We start from the raw sequence: 22766 nt of genomic DNA, 5'->3' as shown, positions 1-22766 counted from the left end.
AAAACTCGGTGACCTGTTTTTATCAAATATTCGCCAACTGTGCTGCTCGGAAGTTAAATGCTGATGCTGACTAAAATAAACGTCAATCTGTATCTGGGAATTTCACAGGATCGTCACAGTTTTGGCATGAAAGAGCACATATGAATGATGGTTATAGTGGAGCTATCCTTCACAAAATAGATAAAATGTATACAATTAATATGCCTTGCAATAGCTTGTTAACAGCCAGACTCCGGTATCCCGATTGAGCAAAATGGGCAGAACTGAGTGAAAGCAAAGATTTCTTGACTTGATCTCCATCATAAAGTCTGATGGGGACTGCTTACCAATGCTTAGGTTGTGTTAGGATCAACATCGTATTCTCAATACAGGTAAAGGGTTGCTCGCATTAACATCTGTATCCCCAACTCTTTCATTTCACTCAAATGCTTGCTTTCTTGGTTATAAACACCACGAGAATTTTATGCATCAATTAATGAGACAACGCTATTACCGCCAACAATGCTATTACCGCCATATCAGTTGCAGAATAATACAATAAACTTATATCATGTATGCATTTATTTTTAAAACAGTCAATTGGATTGTTATTAATTATTAAAATTCACCTCAAGCAAGAAGTCTCCGAATAACTAAATCTCACAGACCTGGTCATTTTATCTCTGCGAATTTAGCACTGTAATATGATGAGAGAGCCCAAGAAATTTAATAACCACCTCGCAAATCATTAGAAGGGATGTAATACTATCATGATGACTACATCTCTCCTTCCAATATTTCACCAAACATTTTTTACTCCGAAATTCTTTTTTCCTTCATGGCGTATAAATAACCCGCTATTGTTTCCCACAACTTCCATCTCAACAAAATGGATTCGATATTTTGGGCTCTCATTCTTGTTTGCTCCATCTTTCCAATAGCCATTACCAATGCACAAACACCAGCAGCCTCACCTTCTAATTTACCAACCACTACACCTCCCCCAACAACCGCAGCAGCACCTCCACCAACCACCACAGCACCTCCACCCACAACCACACCTCCACCTACAACCACAGCACCTCCACCTATGACCACCCCTCCACCTTCAACAACACCTACAGCACCAACACAGCCACCAGTAAGTGCGGCAACACCTCCGCCTGCAACAACTCCTGTATCATCTCCTAAAGTTGCACCGGCTACAAGCCCATCAGTTCCACCACCACAACCTCCACAAAGTCCTCCAATCTCAACTCCATCACAACCACCAGCATTGCCGCCACCACCAGCAACACCACCACCTGCTTTGCCACCACCGCAGGTATCCCCAACTCCAGCCCAAGCACCGCCAGCACCTGCACCAGCTAAGGCACCGCCAACGCCAGCACCTGCACCCGTAAAGGCACCACCAACACCAGCACCTGCACCTGTAAAGGCACCACCAACGCCAGCACCAGCACCAATTACTCTGCCACCAGCTCCTGCACCTGCCCCCCCCAAGCACAAGAAGAAAAGAAAGCACAAGCACAAGAGGCATCATCATGCACCAGCTCCAGCACCAACTGTTCCAAGCCCCCCTGCACCACCTACAGTACCAGATTCCGAGGATACAACACCGGCACCGGCACCATCTCTGAATTTGGTAATGTTTTTTATCACCCAAAAAGAAAATATATTTTTCTTGACTTCTAGATGACAAAATTTTTCTTGAATTGAGCATTAATATTTGAGTTATGTTCATTGTCAATATCCAATTGTTCTGAATAATCTTCCTTGCTTGTTTGGCTTACAGAATGGAGCAAATGCACTGCACCAGCAGAGGGGAAGATCTGGAGTGTGGGCTACCACTGGATTAGCTTTTGCCATCCTGCTGGCTGTCACAGGCTAAACTCTTTTTCACGAATGATTTTTCTTATGTACCATATAAGGTCGATTCAGAAATTTGTAGTAGTAGGACTGAATAAAACAAAAGATGAAGGAGCCACTAAATTCTTTACATTTTTGTATTTTATTTTCTTTTCATTTCATGAGTGCGAATATTTAATTGAGATGAATTTTTGAAACCATCAAAGCCAGACAAAACAAAAGATGAATTAATCATCACATATCAAACTTGATCTGTATTTGATTCCATGCTGATTTCTTCCCGCAAGTCATATTCGACCACAAGTCCAAGGTTATCAACTAATTTGTGATGCCTCAGACATCCAGCGCACTGTTAGGAAGCAAATTTTGTTTGTTAAATTAAAAAAAAAAAAGAGCATTTAAATAAACTAAGAGGACTATAAACAAGTTTTCAACAGAAAAGCACTTGCGTATTCCCTCCCACAGTTGATGAAAACAATGATGTCCAGCAAAAATGATTCAGCAAACACTATAACAACCACATATGAAATTTATCCCAGCGGTCCAGGGCATGATTACACACATCTACTCATGTATATTAACAACTTTTCAACAGAAAAGCACTAAGTATTCCCTCCCACAGTTGATGAAAACAATGATGTCCAGCAAAAATGATTCAGCAAACACCATAACAACCACTTATGAAATTTACCCCAGCAGTCCATGGCATGGTTACACACATCTACTCATGCATATTATATATACTATAAGTTCGCTGAAATTGTCATTTCATGAACATTTACCTCTGCAAGACTGCAACTAAACAAACATCCCAACGAAGCCACCTTAGTTGCTTGGCTTAATGAAGAACTGCTCTGGATTTAAAGATCAGAGCTGCAACGCTGTTTGTTACTATTTCTTGAGTATTATTTTTCATTTTTGAAATACAAGAATAGGGGAAATGAGTTTGATTTATTAAAAAAAAAAATTGAGAAATCGTACATATGTTTCTATCTAGTTACATACAAAAGTGTAAAACCCAAATTGAAGTTTTTGTTAGCTTTTTGAAACATTTTTCAAAATTTACACACTTTTAACTATGTACTTATGACAAAATGTTCTTGAATGCATTTACCCTATCCACACTTTTTAAAATATTATTCTCAGAATATGCTACCAGACAATCTCAGATACTTAAAACACTAAAACCATTTTTACGGTTTAAATTTTCAAATTTGTGTGTTAGAAACAAAATTTGAAACTATTACTAAATGCGGCTTATGTTGTATTCCTATCCAAGAGAAATTACATTATAAGGTACCGCATTACTATATTGAAGGCTCAATCCAATTTGAGCTAGGCACTGCAAGAAGAAACAGCATAAAATAACACATTCATTCAAGAAAATAAAAAGTAAAACTTCCAAAGGTGCACGCAATTAATGTTGGTGTTATAATTGGGGCACAAATATGAATATGCTAAGACAAACAAAGAAGAGAAATAAAAATGCATATATACAGCATGTCCAGTAAGTAAAAGAAATTTTTATTAAATAGCAAGTATGATAGGAAACAAAGTAGATACTTTTGAAAGATAATTCAACAGAATAATACTCAAAAAAGTTTTTTATCATCAAGAAATAAAATACAAGAATTACATGAAACACCTGCTAGAAAAAGAAAAAAATACCTGTACATAAACAAGCCCCCGTTCATAAGCCAAACGATTTATGAGTCTCTGTGTTCTTTCACCACAGCCATCACAAGTAAATTGTACAAGCAAACTTCTCCTTGGCAATTTTATGTCAATAGTTGCATCCTGCATATACGCCATGTGGGACAAAAAAACAAGTTAAAGAGAGGTAAATATTTAATCACTAATAAATTAAAAGATACATGTTGTTTGGTCTCAAGCAACAGCAGAATATCAGGAAATTTGTTAGACATGAAATAGTTATCCCACTGCCAGGCAATCTCACTTACTAACATCACATTTAGATTATCCTAAAACCTAAGAAGGGAACACTTAAGAGTATTGAATCGACCTTTTATAAGACATAGCATGACTGGTAACTGAATATTTAAATCTCCTCACCATTAGGGTTCAAAACCGAGACCTACTATATCAGCCCAAGAGGTTTCACCAACTAAACTAGATGGCACCCACAATCCTTTACTAAATTGAGAGAGTTGGGAAAATTGATCATGATTTCGAAAAGAGCTCCTATTCTGAATATCATAATTTTCACCTCGTGTGTAACCTATATCACGAAATCAACATGCCACTCCTTACTTACAGTAACTTTGTTTAGTCTAGTGATGGGTCATCCATCAGATACAAACTCTCAAAATATGGATATTTACTCACTCTCATTTTCTCGTGGACATTAACTAAGACGAACAATATAGAAGAAAAGCTCAAGCTAAACACATCACACTATTAATAAACTTAATAATAATCAAAAGAATGTCAATTTGAAAGGCTATAGCTCATTAAATAGACTACATTAATAAATCCTATATCACATACCTTATTTGAATCACTCAATTCCGCTTCTGAATTTGACTCAGAAACCGCTAATATTCTATACGCACGCTCTGGTACCACTGCTTTCGCCCCAGAAACCCTCAACCTGAAAACAAATTTGCAGTAGTAATTAACAAAAAAAAATCATATTTTGAGATGAAAAATGTGAAATTGAAGAACACCCAGAAGTGGAAAGTAATAGAAAAGAAAAACCCTTAATGGCTTTTAGGGTTCAGGGCTTTTACATACCGCGGGCGAATAAGATTAGGGGTTGCTGAGTTTGAGAAAGAAATGGGCTTGAAGGAGTTTGGACGGAGAATAACATCCAAGGGTTTGTGAGTGGAAAGAGAAGATACAGAGGGAGAGGAATTGCATGCTGTTATTGCCGCCATTGCTGATTTTGTGGCGGCTATCGGTTAAATTTCTGTTATAGAATGTGTCTGAGCTTTGCTTATTTGTTTGCAATTATTAGTACTACTTATTTATTCATTTATGTTTGCTGTTTGCCCAAAAAATATTATTTTTATTTTATTTCTTAAAAAATGTCTATCAACTCATTCTTTAAATGATCTAATTCATAATTTTTCAACTAGTAAGTAAAAATACATAAAACAAAATATGCATATTAAAATAGAATGGAATATGTAATATTTTACAATCATTAAATATCCCTTTTTATCATTGAAGGAAAAAAAATATAGTTAAGACTTAATTTAATGTTACAGTGTATACGGACTCCGGATGAATCTTGGTTCTGGTTTAGTTTTGCAGAATTGCTTTTGTGCCAGAATGCTTATTAGACAATCAGGCAGCAGCGACAACAAAAAAACAGAGTTGACTTGGTGCGCAAGGTAAAGGGCCTAGTTATGCGAAATGAGATTCATTTTGCCTCAATTTTGTGAAGCCATCAAAAGACACTCAATCTTGGCTGTCCTATTCAAAAATGGCACTGAATGTGGATTGTAAGCAGGTGCAGGAAGCACAAATTATTCCTAGTTAGGCGTTAATTAGATATTAACGCAACTGCAATGACATCAATTTCTTTTTCTTTAAAATTTGGTATACAAGTATGAACCATTTTGTCCAATGTCCAAGAAACAACAAGAACCTAGTTGATGACGTTTGGTTAATATTGTTGCATCAACTTGTACAATGATGATAGGGTGCTTTTTGGAAGGATTTGATTGAACAACATTCTTGGCTCTTTCGAATTGAATTCTGTAAGCAACTGCTGCCGATGGGGCATCAATCTTCCTCATCTATTTCAAATGGAAGTGGCACTGTCTTAACTGCTCTAAATTTGCCAGCATTATTTAGATGCTCATTCTCCAATCTGGAACATCAAAACCATTTGTTTATTAAATCCACTGTAAGAGATGCCATTGTGACGTGTAGTTGATGTGCACAAATGGATGCATATAATTACGGATATTAGCTAAAGAATTAGTACCTGTAAAAGTTCCATATTCCTCTTCTAATGACTTCAAGGGCTGCTAAAAATAAGCCTGTAACTCTGTAATCAACATGTTCGAAATTTGAATGCAGAACAGTCTGAAACCAAGCAAGCCTGAGGACGAGGTTCAGTCCCTGCATCATGATCAAAATTTTGTTTAGAATCAGCTTTGAAAGTGAAATGCTATACATGTAATATGTACTTTATATATATATATATATACACACACATATAACAAATAGTTCTTTCTTGTCACCGTCTATTGAAAATTACTCAGGAGTTTAACTTTTATCAGTGTCTAATGTGTTCATAATTATCTTGATAATATGAAAAACCCCAGTTGATTTTCAATTAAAATCAATTGGTAAGTTCTTTTTATCCAGAAGTGAGATGTCGGATTAACTAATTTTCCTTGATCACGAAAGTGAATCAACTGATGATTAGTGAGAATATGATTTGTTATGATATATATATATATATATATATATATATATACCATGGAGAAGTAGTAAATGCACTTTCGACGAAGCATTAATTCATTCCTTAGCCATGGATTCTTGGAATTCACTTGAAGCAAACCCCAGTCTTTTACAAAGTCCCAATACAATTGGTAAACTGTTGCACCACTTGACACCACCACAACTAGACACAGCCATCCAACACTTCTTTCTTTCTCATAAACTACTTTAGCTCCTGCTGCTAACATTGCTGACACATATTTGCCTAGATTGATAAGGTGGCTCGTCTGCCCTTCATCAAACCAGCGCCGAGCGCACTGAAAATGCAATTAATAAAAATCTTTTATCAGAATATGTGATAATTTATTAAACAAGAAAACAAATTGAGAACAAGGGAATATTAAGCAAGGGGCCAGAGTGCTTAATATTAAATACCTGCATGGCTCTCCAGTAATAGGGAAGGAAGGACACTGCATAAGCAAGATCCCTGTAGTGCTTGGCCCTCATGCAATAACCGTAATCCTGAGTTTTGAAGCTACCAGTTATGTAATAACAAGCTACAAACTCCAGATTCCTAAGCAACGGTACCTATAGTGTAATGAAAGAATTTGTCAGTGAAGATATTGGTGATAAGTAAACAAAAATTCTATCATTTCAAACAACAAGGTGGCACTTAATTAGCGAATGAAACTTTAAGTAGCTAATGAAAAACACCTGACTGCAAAGTTGATCAGCCATGAAGAAGTCCAGCATCAAAACCTAAGATTAGTGAGAAAACTGATTAACGTTTGGGGAAACATTACTATACCCAAATCAGATATATGCTTGGTTTTTCAAGCAAGTAGACACCTACGTCTAATGGCAGTACCTTATAGAGAGGTGACAGAATGATGTTCCTTATCACACGAAGGAAACAGTAACGACTTGAACGATAGAAAATGTTGAAGGGACACACAAGCAGCAGTAAGAAGATCTGCGCATACAGAAAAATCCAAGAGTTGGCTGTGAGCAAGCCATATTATTGAAAATTATTATGATTGATTTTTGTTTCATATCTTATAATATGCCACAAGGGAAAATTTACCAGTAGCAAAAGGCCTGGAATTGCTTGAACTTGGGAATAAGAATAACCTTTTGTGATGAGTGACAAATGAACAAACATGACGCCAACTACAGCAGTCATTGATGTGGTACAAATCAAGAAGACATCCCTGTGCTTAAGTTCCTTTGTAGGGGCCAGCTCAAAGATGAAGCTATAATTTATACGCGCCTTCTTCCACATAAAGATGTTGCAACCATACAGAAAGAGGTGTAGAAACAACAGGCTGAACATGCTGCAACATATCAAATATAGGTTCCGTTAGCTGCCATATCATTGTCTAAATGTGATGCCAAGACGATCAAATTGAGTACGACTTGCCTAAGAACAGGGTAGACAGTTTCCATATAGACTGTATCCGGTCGTGGTCTGTACATTCCTGTGATGTGAGCCATAATCACATATCCAGCAAGCAGAGCAATGAAGCACCCAGTGAACAGCCCTGATTAAATTCCACGAAAGTAAATTAATTTTTGTTCAATATCAATGCATTGCAGATTTATCTTTTAATTGAATGAAACTATCATATCTGAGAGCAGATTGCAAGCAGCCAGACCTAAGTTGGATCACGAATATATCAAAATGGAAAATCCAATAACTTTGTGTAGCATTTCTTGGTGCTGTAAGTGTACGATACAGAAATCACTGACCAAGGTAGTGAATGCCAATGCAACATATATGGCTTGACACAGTGGGAAGCCTATTATTTCTAGCTTTAGGTGATGCAGGATGCTTTTAAGGTTCAACTTTTGTACGATATAAATTTAATGAAACATTGCAATGTGTAATATGGGACCTGTGCTTTATTTTTAGCTTTAGGTGATGCAGGATGCCACCCAAAAAAGTTAACCAGGTTCTGCCTGCCCTTCAAATTTCAAAGGCTAGTGGGGGCTCCCACTTTATTTTTTCCAGCTTTAAAACCAATATTATTGCCACAAAGCGAACAAGTTTAAAAGTCTCCATTGAAAGGATGGACAAAAGTTCATTTGAATATATTATCATGGAAGTTTAATTCTGTTTTATCATTTTTCACCGAAATTTGCTTAGAACTTACCAATGAAGAAGGTTACACCATGTGATTCTTTACGCTGATGAATCTTGAGATATTTCATGGCCTTTCTTCGGTTTTCGTCAGCAAAGTGTTTGATGAATAGCTCCTCAACTTCATCCGCTAAATTCATTACCTGTCATTTCCAGGTCTAATAAGCAAACTTTAACTGCTTTACAAACTTGCACTTCAATATGAACATTAGACAAGAAAATCTAACTCTGGTTCACATGAATTAAGGAATCCTTTTTGTAGACACAAACTACAGGATCAATGACCACTAAACATTGTCGGTACATTATCAGATGCTATGAAATGTATTGGCTAGTGGGAATTGGAAAACATCTTAACAGTCGTCCCATTAAAATTTCTTGCTTGCATGTATCTAACAACCTACTCATGATATACACTAGATATTTCACTTCAGTTATTTTGTGGCTACATTTTTTTTTTTTTTGGTCGCTTCAGTTATTTACCTTATCAGAGCTATTGAAATAGGAACTCTCTACTACTTTTAGATAAATGGGAAGCACTTGTTTTCCAGTAACCTGAAAAAAGACCGGGAAAAAAGGTTTTTCTTAGCGATTTATCGAAACCAAATGCAATGTTTACTGAGAAATGGGCAAACCATTTATTAACTTACTTTGTCAAACTTCTTTAAAATCTTTATGAAAGCAAGCATGTTCAAGTTCCTGAGAAAAAATGAACAAGTAAGAATCCCTCTCTTAACCTAAATTTACTAAAGGGTATTATTTTGATTTGATATTGGAAAGGTTACCTGTAGGTCTTGAGATAACCCAACCCTTTATAGAGCTCAATAAGAGCTCCTCTTATCATCTTCTCAGCATGGTGCAGCTTTGTTTTGTTGATGTGCAGCCTATTACTCCCCTCAGGAATTTTTTTAGAGGACTGGTTAACTAAATCGTCCCAAATTAAGTAACTGACCGCTGAGATGGTACGAGAAGGCGTTGTAAGAGGAATTTTTATTCTTAAGTTCTTCCCTTGGCAATTGTACACACCACCCGAGAGTGTACTCAATTTGCTATCCACTCTTTTCATTCTCATTGACTTTCCCATCTCATCTGATCTTGGTGAGTCTGCAAATGGCACTTCATTTGTTTCCGGCTCATCAGTGCTGTTGTCTTCCAGTTGCTCCTGTTCTGTTCTGTCCTCAATGGACTCCTCTGTAGCCAAAGAAAAGAAAAATGAGACACAAATGTAACAGATAATTTAATTTGAGTCTTTGATTTGTCCTAAATTGAACATTTTGGCTACCTGCAATTTTAAATCACACTGAACCGAAGATCGTAGAAGTGATGCATATCCTGATTTATGCGAAATTGAGAAAATGCGGTACCTTATATATGCTTTATGTGTCTTGATTAATTGACTAAAAACAAATGATGTAAAATTTCCTTATATTGCATACGACTATTCACAGTTGAAAACAGAGCTTGTTTCAAAATTTTGATTGCATTGTAAGAGATTATATACCACATGAGATGGTGCATGAAATGGACTCGTCTTCCTTGGAGTCCTGGGAAGAAGCACCTTTGCCACGCTTTTTCTTCAGAGCAGTTTTGAGTTCAATGAGAATCTCCATCTGTTTCTTCAAAGACTCCCCTCTGTCCAAGAACTCTTTCTCCTTTGCCTTGTAGAATTGGTTCACCTTGTTCAGTTGCATGTCCAAACATTCAAAAAACTCCTTGGTCGCATCAGTGTCAGCAAATTGCTCCAGCAGCTCTGTCTCATACATATCCCCCTTACTTGCCGAGCTAGCGAGTTTCTTATGAACCTATACCACCAACACCAAAGAAGGGAAAAAACACAAATAAGTTAACACACTTGAACGAAGCAAAGCATAATGCATGCATATTTGGATTCAACATCAAGAGAAAGGGAGAGATAAATTAAGTACTTGAATAGCACCATGATGTTCTCTATGCTGATGTTGGCCAAATGAAGAGAACTTCTTGCCTAAAGCAGAAATGAAGGTGCTAGCAAAAGAGATATGTTTTTGCTTCTTGGTACTTGAGGTGTTATTGCCTATATTATTAGTATTATCAAGGAGATGAATTTTCTTAATGTCTTTCTTGAGTTGCCAGTAATCAACAAAAGCTTCTTTCCATTCAGGAACAAGCTGACCCTCAAACTGCTTAGAGAACTTCACCATCTTTCTCTCTTTTCTCTTTTTGATTATTTTTTGGCCTCAAGAGAAAAAAGGAAAGAAAGCAAGTACTTGATGTTTAGCACCAGCAGCAGCAGTAGTAATAGAAGGCTCTGGGCTGTGAGTGTGTTCAATGGAAGCTGAAGTCCGCAATATTTATGGGGGTGAAGTGGAGAAAGGAATATAATGATTGATGCGCTGCTTGACAGCACATTCTAAAATATCCTCAGCACTTGATGCTTCCAAAATTCAGCTCTGCCTTTGGTTTCATTCCACTAGGCCAGGTTCGCGCGAGCAATCACCAAACCTCTACCGGATAAAGGTTTGCTCTCACAAGGCCAACAATGTTACTTAATTTATATGCTCATCAAGGTTTTGAAAGAGCTGGGAATTTAAAGCGGATCCCATCGATCGTGCATCTCTTAAAATTCACTAAAAAGACCTTGTGGTTTGCATGAAAATTGTTTATAGCCAAGGCCAATATTGATAATCAATTATCAAGCTGATACTAGCTAGTCAAGTGAAAGCTGATTGGCTAGTTCAAGTATCAACAACACACACAAAGGTGAGCTCTAATTAGACCAGCCAGATTTCCACTAATTCAGGATAATAAAGGTTTCAATTATTTCCCATCGATCACCACTTGTATTAATAATAAAATCAAAGTTTTTTTTTTTTTTCTCTCCTTAAGATCACACACACACACACACATATATAAGGGATGAAATATCAATAAAATACTGCAAAAATGGTGTTAGCACTCTGTAGGGATTACTGTGTTGACAATTAAGGGTAAATGGGACTGAGTTTAACATTATTTTTATCAGTATTTATCTTTTTTATTTTTTTTTGGTTTGAATATTGGCGCTCGCTTCGCTCACTATCAAATATGCTTTGTGGGTAATATTCCTACAGATAAGGTAACTGCAAAATCATTTATAAAAGAAATTATGATGTACTTGGGATAAGCAATAATACTACATAATGGGAATTATAATGAGAGAAGGTTCCAAGTTATATTCTTTTGTTCTATACTTATTGCACTATTACTCCCACCCTTCCTTCAACATGTCAACATGAAAATTAATTATTGCACTACAACCTTCTCTCTCTCTTTTTTTTTCTTTTTTTTTCAGAAATTGAAAACTAAAAATTAACTGTGTGCCTTATTTTCAACTTTGCTGCCATGGCTATGTCTTTTCTTCACAGACATGGATTGCACTTGTAGCAGCACCAACACGATTATTTTGATTGTGGAAAACTGACGGCGGGCTTAACGTGGCTGACTCAAAGATACCCCCCGTACAATCTTTGTCCACATATATCTATTTTGTCCTCTTTTTTGCTTGATTTTTCTTTTCTTTTACCTTTATATATTCTCCTAATCTCTATCAAGATAGTTAATTATAAACTATACACCTTAAAGTATCATTATATTGTTAATAACGAAAAATTAACAAAACGTGTAGAATGTCCCAGAGAACAAAGAACACAAAATTTTCAGGGGCCAAAAAAACCTAAAAGCAATGAAGATGCCACCAGACATTCCGCACTAACCCAATAGTCGAAGTTAGGCGAATTTGATTGATGTGTAGTTGATTGAGTTATTTAAAAATTGCGCCTATCTTTTATAATTCGTCGATAAAAGTTCTCCAATGCAAACACATGTTTATTGCCAAACTTTGTGCTGGTTAAGCTTATGCTAGATATATTTCAACCCAAACAGGAAAAAAAAAAAAAAAAAACTATGCTAAATTTTATACCTCTTATATTTTGGGAACGAATTTCGTGTATCTTGTGGTTTGTAAAAAAGGGAAAGAAATTTAATTTCCACGTAGAATGCCAGTGAAAATAGAGAAAAGCAAAAGGGGAACCCACCAAATCCAAGTCCCTTAGATTTATTGGACCAATTACAAGACATGAAAATGATGGTCTGATTCGGATTGCAATTTTGGGTGCGCCCTTGTAAGCTACCCACCTCTTTGTTTTCTTTTTTCCTCTAAGCCATTAATAACATTATCATCTCATGTACAGGCTGTATATAGAGAATTGACTTTTGACCCCTACAATATTTGCAATAATCGAAATTAAAGAACTTATATATACGGCTTATAACACATCAATCCGAAGCATCAGTATGGTTGATACAATTGCACACATTGACAATTCCCTAGTTGAGCACAAATCTTGCAAACTCCTTTCTATTTGAATGTTAAACCACTTGCTTTCTCACACATGTTTGGAGAGTTCCGAATTCCCCCGTGTGGTAGTTGCCAAGATTTTTTTTTAAAGATTTAAAAATGTATTTATTTGAATTATGAGATTAGAAATTGAGAATTATGATAAAGATTCAATGTTGAGCATTAAACCAACGGTTAGAATTATTTTAAATTTTGGGGGTTAAGGATTCAGTACTGAGCTGAAAAAATATAAGGTTTCAAGTTTCACTTAGTAAATGAAGGCAGAGTTTCAAGTTTCCCTTAATAAAAAAAAGATTTGCTTTTATATACATATATTTGAATGCAGATCTGATCAATTACTATGCCTAAATATCATAACTATACCAACCGGAATTGATGTAAGAAGTATTAACATATTTCTAATTCATAATATCAATAGACGGTAAGAGTAATATTACGAATATTTGGTTGGTACAAACTTTATGCTCCCATCGTTTTCTTCTTTAATTTCCTTTTCCGATTTGAGGAGTACATGTGTTAGGATAATCTCTCACTGGCCCCGAGGCACACAACCCAAAAAGCAATATGATGGTACTAAAATTCAGGTGATAAAAGGTGATTTTCAATGGCTTCAAGTTGAACCATTTATTAATCTTGAGAATCGACGAGTCCTACTAATGCAATGCTTGCACGAACTTAAACAAAACCCTTAATTCCAAAAGAGAAATTCAAAATTCCTATCTTCACTACCAGTTTACCGCACTTGCTTGCCTTGATTTAAAAATGTTATAAATGTAAGTTTAATTTTCTAGCGCATTTCGTTTTAATTTCCTTCTGAACTTGATAAAAAATTGTTTTTGCTCAAACTTCAAAAGCGAGCAATGCAAAGTGATTCTTAAGCATATGATTCTGGATTATGGTTCCATAAACAATGCACTGAAAATATTAAAGTAGAATATCCAACACTTTATTAACAAATATACCCATCTTGCTCCTTCAAAATGGATTGAAAATCGATCTTTTTCATCTATTCGTTATCCATTTTGCATGATTCACCGGAGCATATACTCCTTTAACAACTGTACACGTATCAAACGTCATATCTTCTTATATCATGGAGTTATTTTTGTATAACTTTACTGTTGCAAAACTCTTCATACACCTAGGATTTCAATTAAAGAGTATATGCTTCTACTTTGCATCTAATTTCATGAAACGATTAATCAAATCGATCCACATTCCATCCCCTATTAGGGATTCTGATTCTTGCAAAGGTGTTCAGAACCACAATCTTCTGAGGAGTTTGGGAGGGGAATAAATAATGAATAGAAATTAAAATTTTATATCCATACATACATATGTGATGTGTAACTGAAGCATTGATACTTCATGTCTAGTGTTTAACTTATTCAAGTAAAATTATCGTAGTATACCTTATTTTATCTAATGTTTGGATTTTAGGGTTTCTAATCATACTCTAAATGGAAAAGATCTTCCGGAGAGTTGGAAAATAAGATTATGGAAATTGTCCATTTAATTATATTGTTGCTTGCTCTTGAATGAATTAGTACCATGTGTAATCCACTTAAGTCAAAAGAAAATTGATGGCTTCTTCATTAGGATAATTCTTTTGATCCAAAAGTTTATTTGAATTGTATTCCTTTATAAAGAGGTGCTCAGCTATGTGCAATCGCATATTACAGCCGTTCAATGAGAGTTTGACACATGCGCAGTCACGCACAATAAAGTACTCGATTGCATAACACGTCTGATCATTCTTGTTCTTTTATATATTATATTGATATCTACAATTATCAGAGATCATGTTGATAATTAATAAATTTTAATTAAAATTATTTGCAATGAAATAAAAAAAAATTATGAAGAATTTTAAGATGAATTTTAATCGAATTGGATCTCTTTCAATTGCAATTCAATAGTGTACACGATATTCTGATTCTGATTCTGTTTTTGGCAGAATCACCGGGAGTATAAGTGACATTATGTGACATGAGTTAACCTTTAATTTTCTACATAGATGCTATACGATTTGCTTCCATAATTAATTATGTTTTTTAATATTCTGAATTACTATGAATTGACGTAGTCTTGTTGTAATATGTCATTTATGAGATTTATGACTTATAGCATATGTTTTGATAAAAAGAATGCTTGCAATATTTTTGGTACGCAATAAGTCTAGTGTGTTGAAAATTATTTTACTTACTGAGTTGACTGTGTTGAAAAAATAGCATATCAACATGCTATTTTGAGGGCACATTTTGAGTGGGTCTCACTTAGCGAAAGTTAAAAGGTATGCTTATCTTTGGAGCTAAATATTCATTTACTTTTACTAGTTGAATAAGAGAATGATAAACTAATGTTTCCTTTACGTTTGTTTATTTTATGAACTTGTAATTGGAGAGTTTTGAAACTTATGTCATATTTATGTCTTCGGAAAAAAAATATTTAGTATTAGACATATAGATTCATGGATTTATTTAAATAAAATTTGAGGTATTTCGGTTTAAGATTTTTGTGTAAGGATTTTGATTTATGAGTGACCTCCTTAACCAAGTGCTCCACACGTATTGGATTTGGGATGTTACAATTAGGGTTCATGTGCTAAGGAAAGATTCTTGTTTAAAGGAAAAGAAAAAAGAAAAAAAAAAACTTCAAAGACTTACAAGCTGTTTGTTTTTCTGGCTTAATAACTTAATTGACTTAGGTAGCGTTTACTTTTTGGATTGGAGTGGGAATCCTGAGGAGTGGGAGTGGGAGTATGTTGTTTACTTATACTGGAATGAAAGCATGGAATGAAGATCAGAATCCAATTTATGTGTTTACTTTGTCTTGGATTGGGAGTAAATAGTTTCAAATTACAATTTTATCCTTATTTAAAGAATTATAGTTTTTAATTACAAAGCTAATAAAAAATATATTTAATGAATAAGTATTTATTTTATTATATTTGTAAATTTATAATAATTATTAATATTCTTAATTATGAACATCACATTTTTTTATTAATTTTAATTTTAATATAAAATGAAACGTTATTTTATTTTATTTAATATAATTATATTAAATTTAAATATAATTATATTAAATTTATTATTATATAAAATAATAATATAATATTATTTAGTACAAAATTAATATTTTCTTAGAATAAACTATTTATTATTATTATTATTAAATAAATATAGTACTATTATTTTTAAAATAAATATAATAATATAATAATTATTAATTCTCTATTAATATAATAATATTATTTTTAAATAATTTTAACTTACAATCAATGCAAATTATTATTTAGTTAAATATAATAATATTATTCAAATAAATATAATATTATTTATTTTATTTTATTAATTATAAAACATTAAATTGAATTAAATTATAAAAAAAAATAGTAGAAAAGGGAGAGGTGGGAGTGGGACTTGGAATGGGAGTCTCACTCCCACCTTTCCCAATGGGAGTCCCACTCCCACTCCCCACTCCAAAAATGGGTGGGGCCCACGGAGTGGGATTCCTAATCCCTCCCCAATTTAGTGAAGTAAACACTGGAGTGGGAGGAATCCACACTCCTCACTCCCACTCCAGAAAGTAAACACAGCATTAATTGCAATCAGTTAAGTCATTAAGTCCATTTGTTTTTTTCAACTTAATGAAATTTTTCAGTAATTAAGTCATTAAATCATTAAGCTAATTTTTTTTAGATTTTTGCTTAATCTAAAAAGTCTAAATGACATCATTAAAAAACATTCTTCAAAATATCCCTATCTAATTAATTAAATGTCATCCATACCTAAATAAGATTAATAATTAGATTTATTACTCATCTCTATAACTTATGATAATATAGTGGTAGAATATTTTTTTTTATTTTCTTCAAATCAGCATTACTTATCTTTATAATTTTTAATGAATATTTTTCATATAAAACATCATAAACAACAATAAAATTGATTAACATATACTAATTTAGAATATTAAAAGATTGTATTCAATTGAGCATGATTATATTATAAAAATATGTTATCTTATTTATTTTATTTGAGATGTTATCAATTGTTTGATATTTATAATTTGTAAGGGCATAGATGTAAAATTATTAGTTTTCAGATTTTTTTTAAGTTAAAAAAAAAACAACTTAATACTTTTTTTAGCGATTAAAACAAAAAAATGAACATGTTATTCTGATTCAAACATTCAGGTTTATTCAGAATTCAAACTAATTTTGGTCTATTCAGATTTAAGATAAAACTGAAGAGTGGTAGACAATTTAGTTTATCATTACTAGGATCTTCAATCGGGTCAAGTAAGTATCTTTCCACCTCGGTCGTCACAAGCTTGCCCTCGTTTTGAATTAAAACTTTCTTAGCATATCCAAGAAAAGGGCGAGCAACTCGTAAAGTATCATCACCATGTTCCATTATGTACCCTTATTGCCGATCCGTGTCATCTATAAGGTGTGGAGAAGAACTAGAACCGCCACCGCCACCACTGGCACTGCCACTACGAAAACTCTTACTAGGCAATGGTGGTGAGGAGTTCCATTCACTATATGCATCAAAAAGTGAATTCAACAAGCCTTTCATCACCGCGACCATTTCTTCAATCTTCACACTATCATCGGAAAAAATCATACTAAAAATATGTTTAGTAAAATCCATTTTGCAGCGTGGATCAAGTATTGAGGCAATAATCAAGATTTTGTTGATTTTCTCCGTGCATTCCCAATATTTGTCATATTTTTCCCTCATACTAGAAGCCATCAAATGCACATAAACATCTTTGCTTTTTTCTAATGCACTCAATAAATTCTCGATTAAGCCAATTGTATCATAACAAAGATTGAAAGTGACACTCAAAGAGGCTGAAAAAGTCAATGTAGCATCATAAAAGATCTTTAAAAACCTCACAATTCTTTCGGCATGTTCCCAATCTTCAAGCTCATGTGGCCCCACCCTATTTTTCCCATTTTCTTCCTCTAAAGTATGCTTCATACAATTTATCCACTTCTGCCATCCTCTCAAATGCCTCCCGAAATTTCAAAGCAGTCATCAACATCAAATAGGTGGAATTCCACCTAGTGATACAATCTAAAACCACAGTTCCATTAGGGCCTTTCACATGATTTACACACTGTTTAAATGCTTTTAATATCAAAATGGATGATCTTACATACTTCACAGCATTTCGAATACCGGCAACTGAGGCATGCAACTCTTTTAACCCCCCAGTGACAATGAAATTTAAGATATGTGCACAACAACGCACATGCATGTAATCACCCCGCAACACAAGTGCATCAACATTCTTCCACATAAGCATTTGGTTCTTCACATAATCAATAGCAAAATCATTGCCCGACGCATTATCAACAGTTATTGCACACACCCTCTCTATTCTCGATTCAAGCAAACATGACTCAATCTTTTTGCAAATGGACTTCCCTTTATGGTCTTCAATTATGCTGAAACTAATAATCTTCCTATGTAAACACCAATCACTATCAATAAAGTAAGCTGTGATTACCATATAACTCATGTTTATGAACTGAAGTCCATATGTCAGTTGTAAGAGACACTCTATGCTTATTCTTACATATCAAACTCTTCAAAATTCCATTTTCTTCCAAGAACATATCCATAACATCCCTACTAATAGTTCTTCGAGATGGCATAATAAACTGAGGAACAACTACATTGCAAAAATGCCTAAACCCTTTGTTGTCAACAAAATTAAGCTGCAACTCGCCCAAGATAATCATTTTACTGACTGCCCTTCTACAAGCTTCTTGACTCCATCCTTTGGCAAAAACTATATTACTTGCATTTCCTTCACTACTCTCGGCTGCCAATTTTTGTTGTCTTTCATCTTGCTCTCGCTTCACGTTCAAGTATGCTTCACATACTTTTAAATGAGTTCCTCAAACCTAAGATGGCACTGATATATCTTGCCACAATAGTTGCACTTTGCTTTATATTGATTGTCCTCAAGTACAGTGTAATGATTCCATGTCTCAGATCTTTTCTTTATTAGTCATCTCTGAGTTGGATTCTTCCGCTTTGTATTTGTCTTTTCTGTGGGTACTTGTACACTTTCAACTTCATCATCATCATTGGAATTTGATTTTGAATGTCCAGTCATTTGAAAATACAAAAATCATATTAATCATTATTGTTCTGTAACTTCCGTTTATGAATTTTCAACTAAAAAATAAATATAACTTTTGACTATATATAATCTCTTCAGCCTAGCTTACTAGCTAAACAAATTCATTCATCAAATTATTATTTGGAAATAAAGCAATTAATGACATTAACTTATCATAAAATAATTCTACTACCACAATGTACGGTATGAAGTTGAATTTTTAATTTTAAAGGATTGATATTGTTCCTTAGTTTATTAATAATTAATAAACTAATGTTATAAATGAATAATCATACATTAAATAATGATGATTATTTAATAATTAATAAATTTGAATTTTACATCAATACATATTCATGTCTTTCTCAACTAATATTACAAATGAATAATCATACATTAGAAAATATAAAAGGAAAAAACAGAACAATTCATGTCTTGCTCTCGGGTTTGGGGGCAGTTTGGCTGCTTGCTCTCGGGTTTGGCCCAAACCATTTGGTGGCATTTTCGATTTTTCATTTTCCAAGCAGTTACCAACCTACCCGCAAGGCTGCAATGCAACTAAAAAAACCCTAAAAGTCGAAAAGAAGCATGAAATTCTAAGTGAGTTGTGTTAACTTTCAATTGTCATGGGTCGGGTTTAATTGCTTACCATGAATAAAGTTGCTAGGTGTTCAGGAATAGTGGAAGTGGATTATCGGCGTTTGGCGTGGCAGCTGGTCGGCGCTGGACTTGATCAGTTCGGTGGTTGAAGAGGCAACTGTCAGCTGGGTTTAGGTCGATTAATTGGGTTCCGTTCGCCTGGGTTTCAGTCGAAATCAGCTAGCTTCCAGTCGATTGGTGTCAGCAGGCCGGCGGTGGCTGAGTTTTGGCGTGGTCGTTACTTGTTAATGGGTTCAAGACGGATGACAGGATGAAGCTGGTTTTGGCATTTTGCTTTTGCTCTGCTGCTCATGCTCGCTGAGTCCTATGTCTTTTGTTAATGTCAGTTTGACAGTTTGAGTTGGTACTTGGCTCAGTTGGCTGTGACCTGTGCTGTGAGTCTATGACTGAGATGTAAGATCTGAGAGTGAGTGAACAATGTGAGGTGTGAACTGGTGAGTGGTGACTGACTGACTGGACTAGTGATCCGAAGGCCGAAGTCCGAATCCGAACATGAGTTAAACTTATTTTTTAGCACTTTAGCTTATTTATTTAATTTTTTTTTTGTTTATAGTGCATATCCGATCGAATGATTCGGATTGATCCGAATCCGATCTGATCCAAACCAAATCCGATCGGATCCCACAAACTTCATCCAATCGGATTTACCTTCAAATCCGAATCCGATCCATTGCCCACCCCTATGCCTATGCATGCTTTCTTATTAATTTGGTCACCTTTTTCTAATAATATTAACTTGGAGAGTTCATTTGAGCTCCACTGTTCAATGAAGCCCAAAAAAATAAAAAATAAAAGTAATCCATAGAAACGAACTTGCGTACAGTAACTATGTAGCCTCCAGAGTCCTGATGATCTTGCATGAAAAATAAGTATTTGGCATTGTTATCTTTTGTTGTCGTGACGTACATCCTGTCATAAAAATGTGTTTTTGCGGCAAAATTTAAAAACCCGGAATGCCGCTCAAAATAACAGGGGAGGTGTTGAATTTCCATTAATTATATTAGGCTACATGATTTGGCATGGCAAATCACACAACTCGTCAAATCTAATTCTTTATAAATTTGGAGTAATTGCATGGCATGGGGCCTAGGTTGCTATTGTTGTATCAGACCCTTATCATGATAGGAGATTAGTTGTTTCAAGATTTGGAATACGCAAAAGAGATCATTTCAAGAATGATAAGCTAGTTTGTTTGACTTAAATCTTGACAGAAGATGAGATGGATCCCAGTTCAAAAGAAATTACGTACCATGTTAAGTTATTGTCTCTTTATGTGTCACGTACGTCTTTGATCTCTTTATTACACGGTGCACTCGGAAAAAAGTCTTCAATGCCTGCAGGAGCATTGCTTATTACGAGACACGCAGTTACTAATCAATTTTTCTAACAATCCTTTCTTCTTTCTTTCATTCTTTTATTTGTTTTACATTTTCTTTTTCCTATTGACTCTTGAGAACTAAAGAACAATCCTATAAAACTCTAAAACAAATGTAGTTGGGCCATTTTCCAGCAAATGCTATTTGAAATTGACAAGTTAAAAAAGCAAATGTAGTTTATAAATAGTACACTTAATTTAGCACTTGATAACATTGCTGCTTATCCATTAAATATTTGGCAGAAGTGTATTAATAAAATCACGATTTTGTTGAAATATACTATGGCAAGAGTGAATGAACCAAAAAAAAAAAAAACAATGTACGTAAAGCACTCTAGACTTTTCCTATAAATAGAATACCATATGATGAGAATACTGCTATAAGATATAGGTAAATTAAAGATTATTGGACACAATATTACATTCTCACACGTTCGAGATTAGTTGCAATGATCTAATGCTGTGTTTCCTACTTTAAATCAAGAGACCGCAAATGGCAGTTTAAGTAAGTTAATGGGTATTTGCATGCGCCGAAAATTTTATTGTTTCGTATACGGATCACTAAAGAGAATCTATATTGTGGAGATAACTGCTTATACAAACCTAACGTAACTTCTCACTATGCCTCAAATATAAAAATAGCAAGGCTAATGATTTGTGTTAGGCATCATGCATGAGTGACAAGGCCAATTCAATTGATCGCATGCTTCAGATGTGAAGTCAAGAACCTCCGAGCAGCTTTTAAATAAAGTTGATAGTCTTCAGAATAAGTAATTTTTAATCATCATAACGACTTTATGGCTTACAGACTAAGCATCCATTAATTACAGGAGTTGGCACGATTGATTAATGTTTATGATTCCTTGTTGACATCTAATTTTAAACTATATTTATTAATTGTTATTCCTGATCTCACGACGGTGGCTATAATTTTAAGCTATTAGAGAATATATCGAGATCATGTTTCAACATGTATAATCGGAGAACATTATCCTAATTTGATCTTTTAAACTATATATATATATATATATATAGAGAGAGAGAGAGAGAGAGAGAGAGAGAGAGAGAGAGAGATAGAGAAATGTTCTAGTCTCGAATTTTTAAGTGCAGGAAAGTTTTAAAACTGCATAGTTTTAAAAGTTTAAAATTGTAACCTTTAAAGCCGTGCGATTTTAAAACTTTCAGTTTTAAAACTTTCCCGCACTTTAAAATTTCTAATTAGAAAATTACTATATATATATATATATATAACAAGGGTGGCTATAATGAGGTTGCTAAGGATCGATATGATCCTTAAGTGAGCAATTTGATTGATCAATCATATAAGTTAATGTTTTAACAAGTATAATTTGAGAACATTCTCCTAATTTGATCTTTTAATAAGTAATTAATTTATGAAGTTTGTTTGGCAGAAATCAATGAACCGAGTTGAGCATCTTTGATAAGGAAACCTAATCATCAAACACATTTAAAATTGTGCTATCCAGTCTAGGTGGCATTAATTAACCCATCACCGACTCACCGTAAGAAAGTGAAAAAGAAAACAATTATAGTGGGAAAGTTTCAATAAAATTAATAGACTTGCTATCTCCCTCAATGGAGAAAAGCTTATTCGCTTAATTTATGGCTAAATGAACTAGCTAACAAAACAACGTTCAACAAAGCAAAGCAAAAAAAAAAAGAAATAGGAACTAGCTAGGGCTAGTAATAAGCAATGTCTTTGTCACAATTTATGGTTTAATCGATTTCCCAAAAAGCAGAAGCAGAAGCAGAAGATAATCTTACCGTGTAATACACGGGGTCAT

At 34.3% G+C, this 22766-nt stretch overlaps 3 protein-coding genes across 4 annotated transcripts; 1 reads left to right on the top strand and 2 right to left on the bottom strand.

Annotated features, from left to right (window-relative positions):
• Positions 1-656: 656 nt before the first annotated feature.
• Positions 657-1980, top strand: LOC102614462 (lysine-rich arabinogalactan protein 19). The gene is made up of 2 exons (XM_006484321.4): positions 657-1624; positions 1775-1980. The coding sequence occupies exons 1-2, from the start codon at positions 869-871 to the stop codon at positions 1868-1870; spliced, it is 852 nt and encodes a 283-aa protein (XP_006484384.1). The 5' UTR covers positions 657-868; the 3' UTR covers positions 1871-1980.
• Positions 1956-4834, bottom strand: LOC102614178 (mitochondrial protein import protein ZIM17). 2 transcript variants are annotated; one of them, XM_052439726.1, is made up of 5 exons: positions 4603-4834; positions 4357-4459; positions 3517-3645; positions 2631-3190; positions 1956-2197 (listed from the first exon to the last, which is right to left on the bottom strand). In XM_052439726.1, the coding sequence occupies exons 1-4, from the start codon at positions 4743-4745 to the stop codon at positions 3119-3121; spliced, it is 447 nt and encodes a 148-aa protein (XP_052295686.1). In that variant the 5' UTR covers positions 4746-4834; the 3' UTR covers positions 1956-2197; positions 2631-3118. The 2 variants fall into 2 exon arrangements, with proteins under 2 accessions (XP_052295686.1, XP_006484383.1); XM_006484320.4 differs by lacking the exon at positions 2631-3190 and having other exon boundaries at positions 4603-4831.
• A 505-nt stretch (positions 4835-5339) lies between these two features.
• Positions 5340-10929, bottom strand: LOC102614749 (phosphate transporter PHO1 homolog 1). Its single transcript, XM_006484322.4, has 14 exons — positions 10330-10929; positions 9906-10206; positions 9190-9595; positions 9055-9103; positions 8888-8959; positions 8418-8547; positions 7685-7805; positions 7349-7598; positions 7133-7237; positions 6979-7023; positions 6700-6852; positions 6303-6581; positions 5804-5940; positions 5340-5686 (listed from the first exon to the last, which is right to left on the bottom strand). Exons 1-14 carry the CDS (start codon positions 10582-10584, stop codon positions 5599-5601), a joined length of 2391 nt encoding a protein of 796 aa, XP_006484385.1. The 5' UTR covers positions 10585-10929; the 3' UTR covers positions 5340-5598.
• Between the last annotated feature and the right edge of the window lie 11837 nt (positions 10930-22766).

Source organism: Citrus sinensis, chromosome 4 (genome assembly GCF_022201045.2).
Source record: "Citrus sinensis cultivar Valencia sweet orange chromosome 4, DVS_A1.0, whole genome shotgun sequence".
In the NCBI taxonomy this organism is placed as follows: Eukaryota; Viridiplantae; Streptophyta; class Magnoliopsida; order Sapindales; family Rutaceae; genus Citrus; species Citrus sinensis.
Note: the sequence above shows the minus strand (reverse complement) of the source record. Positions and strands in the feature narration are given on the sequence as shown.

Coding starts and splice junctions, on each gene's coding strand:
- LOC102614178 (XM_006484320.4), bottom strand. CDS start 4,745: ATGGCGGCAATAACAGCATGCAATTCCTCTCCCTCTGTATCTTCTCTT. Junction 3,646..4,356: donor AATTGAGTGATTCAAATAAG/GTATGTGATATA, acceptor GCGTATATGCAG/GATGCAACTATTGACATAAA. Junction 2,198..3,516: donor GGGGGCTTGTTTATGTACAG/GTATTTTTTTCT, acceptor GCTTCCTAACAG/TGCGCTGGATGTCTGAGGCA.
- LOC102614462 (XM_006484321.4), top strand. CDS start 869: ATGGATTCGATATTTTGGGCTCTCATTCTTGTTTGCTCCATCTTTCCA. Junction 1,625..1,774: donor CGGCACCATCTCTGAATTTG/GTAATGTTTTTT, acceptor TTTGGCTTACAG/AATGGAGCAAATGCACTGCA.
- LOC102614749 (XM_006484322.4), bottom strand. CDS start 10,584: ATGGTGAAGTTCTCTAAGCAGTTTGAGGGTCAGCTTGTTCCTGAATGG. Junction 7,024..7,132: donor TTCTGTCACCTCTCTATAAG/GTACTGCCATTA, acceptor CACTAATCTTAG/GTTTTGATGCTGGACTTCTT. Junction 5,687..5,803: donor GGAATATGGAACTTTTACAG/GTACTAATTCTT, acceptor TTGATGTTCCAG/ATTGGAGAATGAGCATCTAA.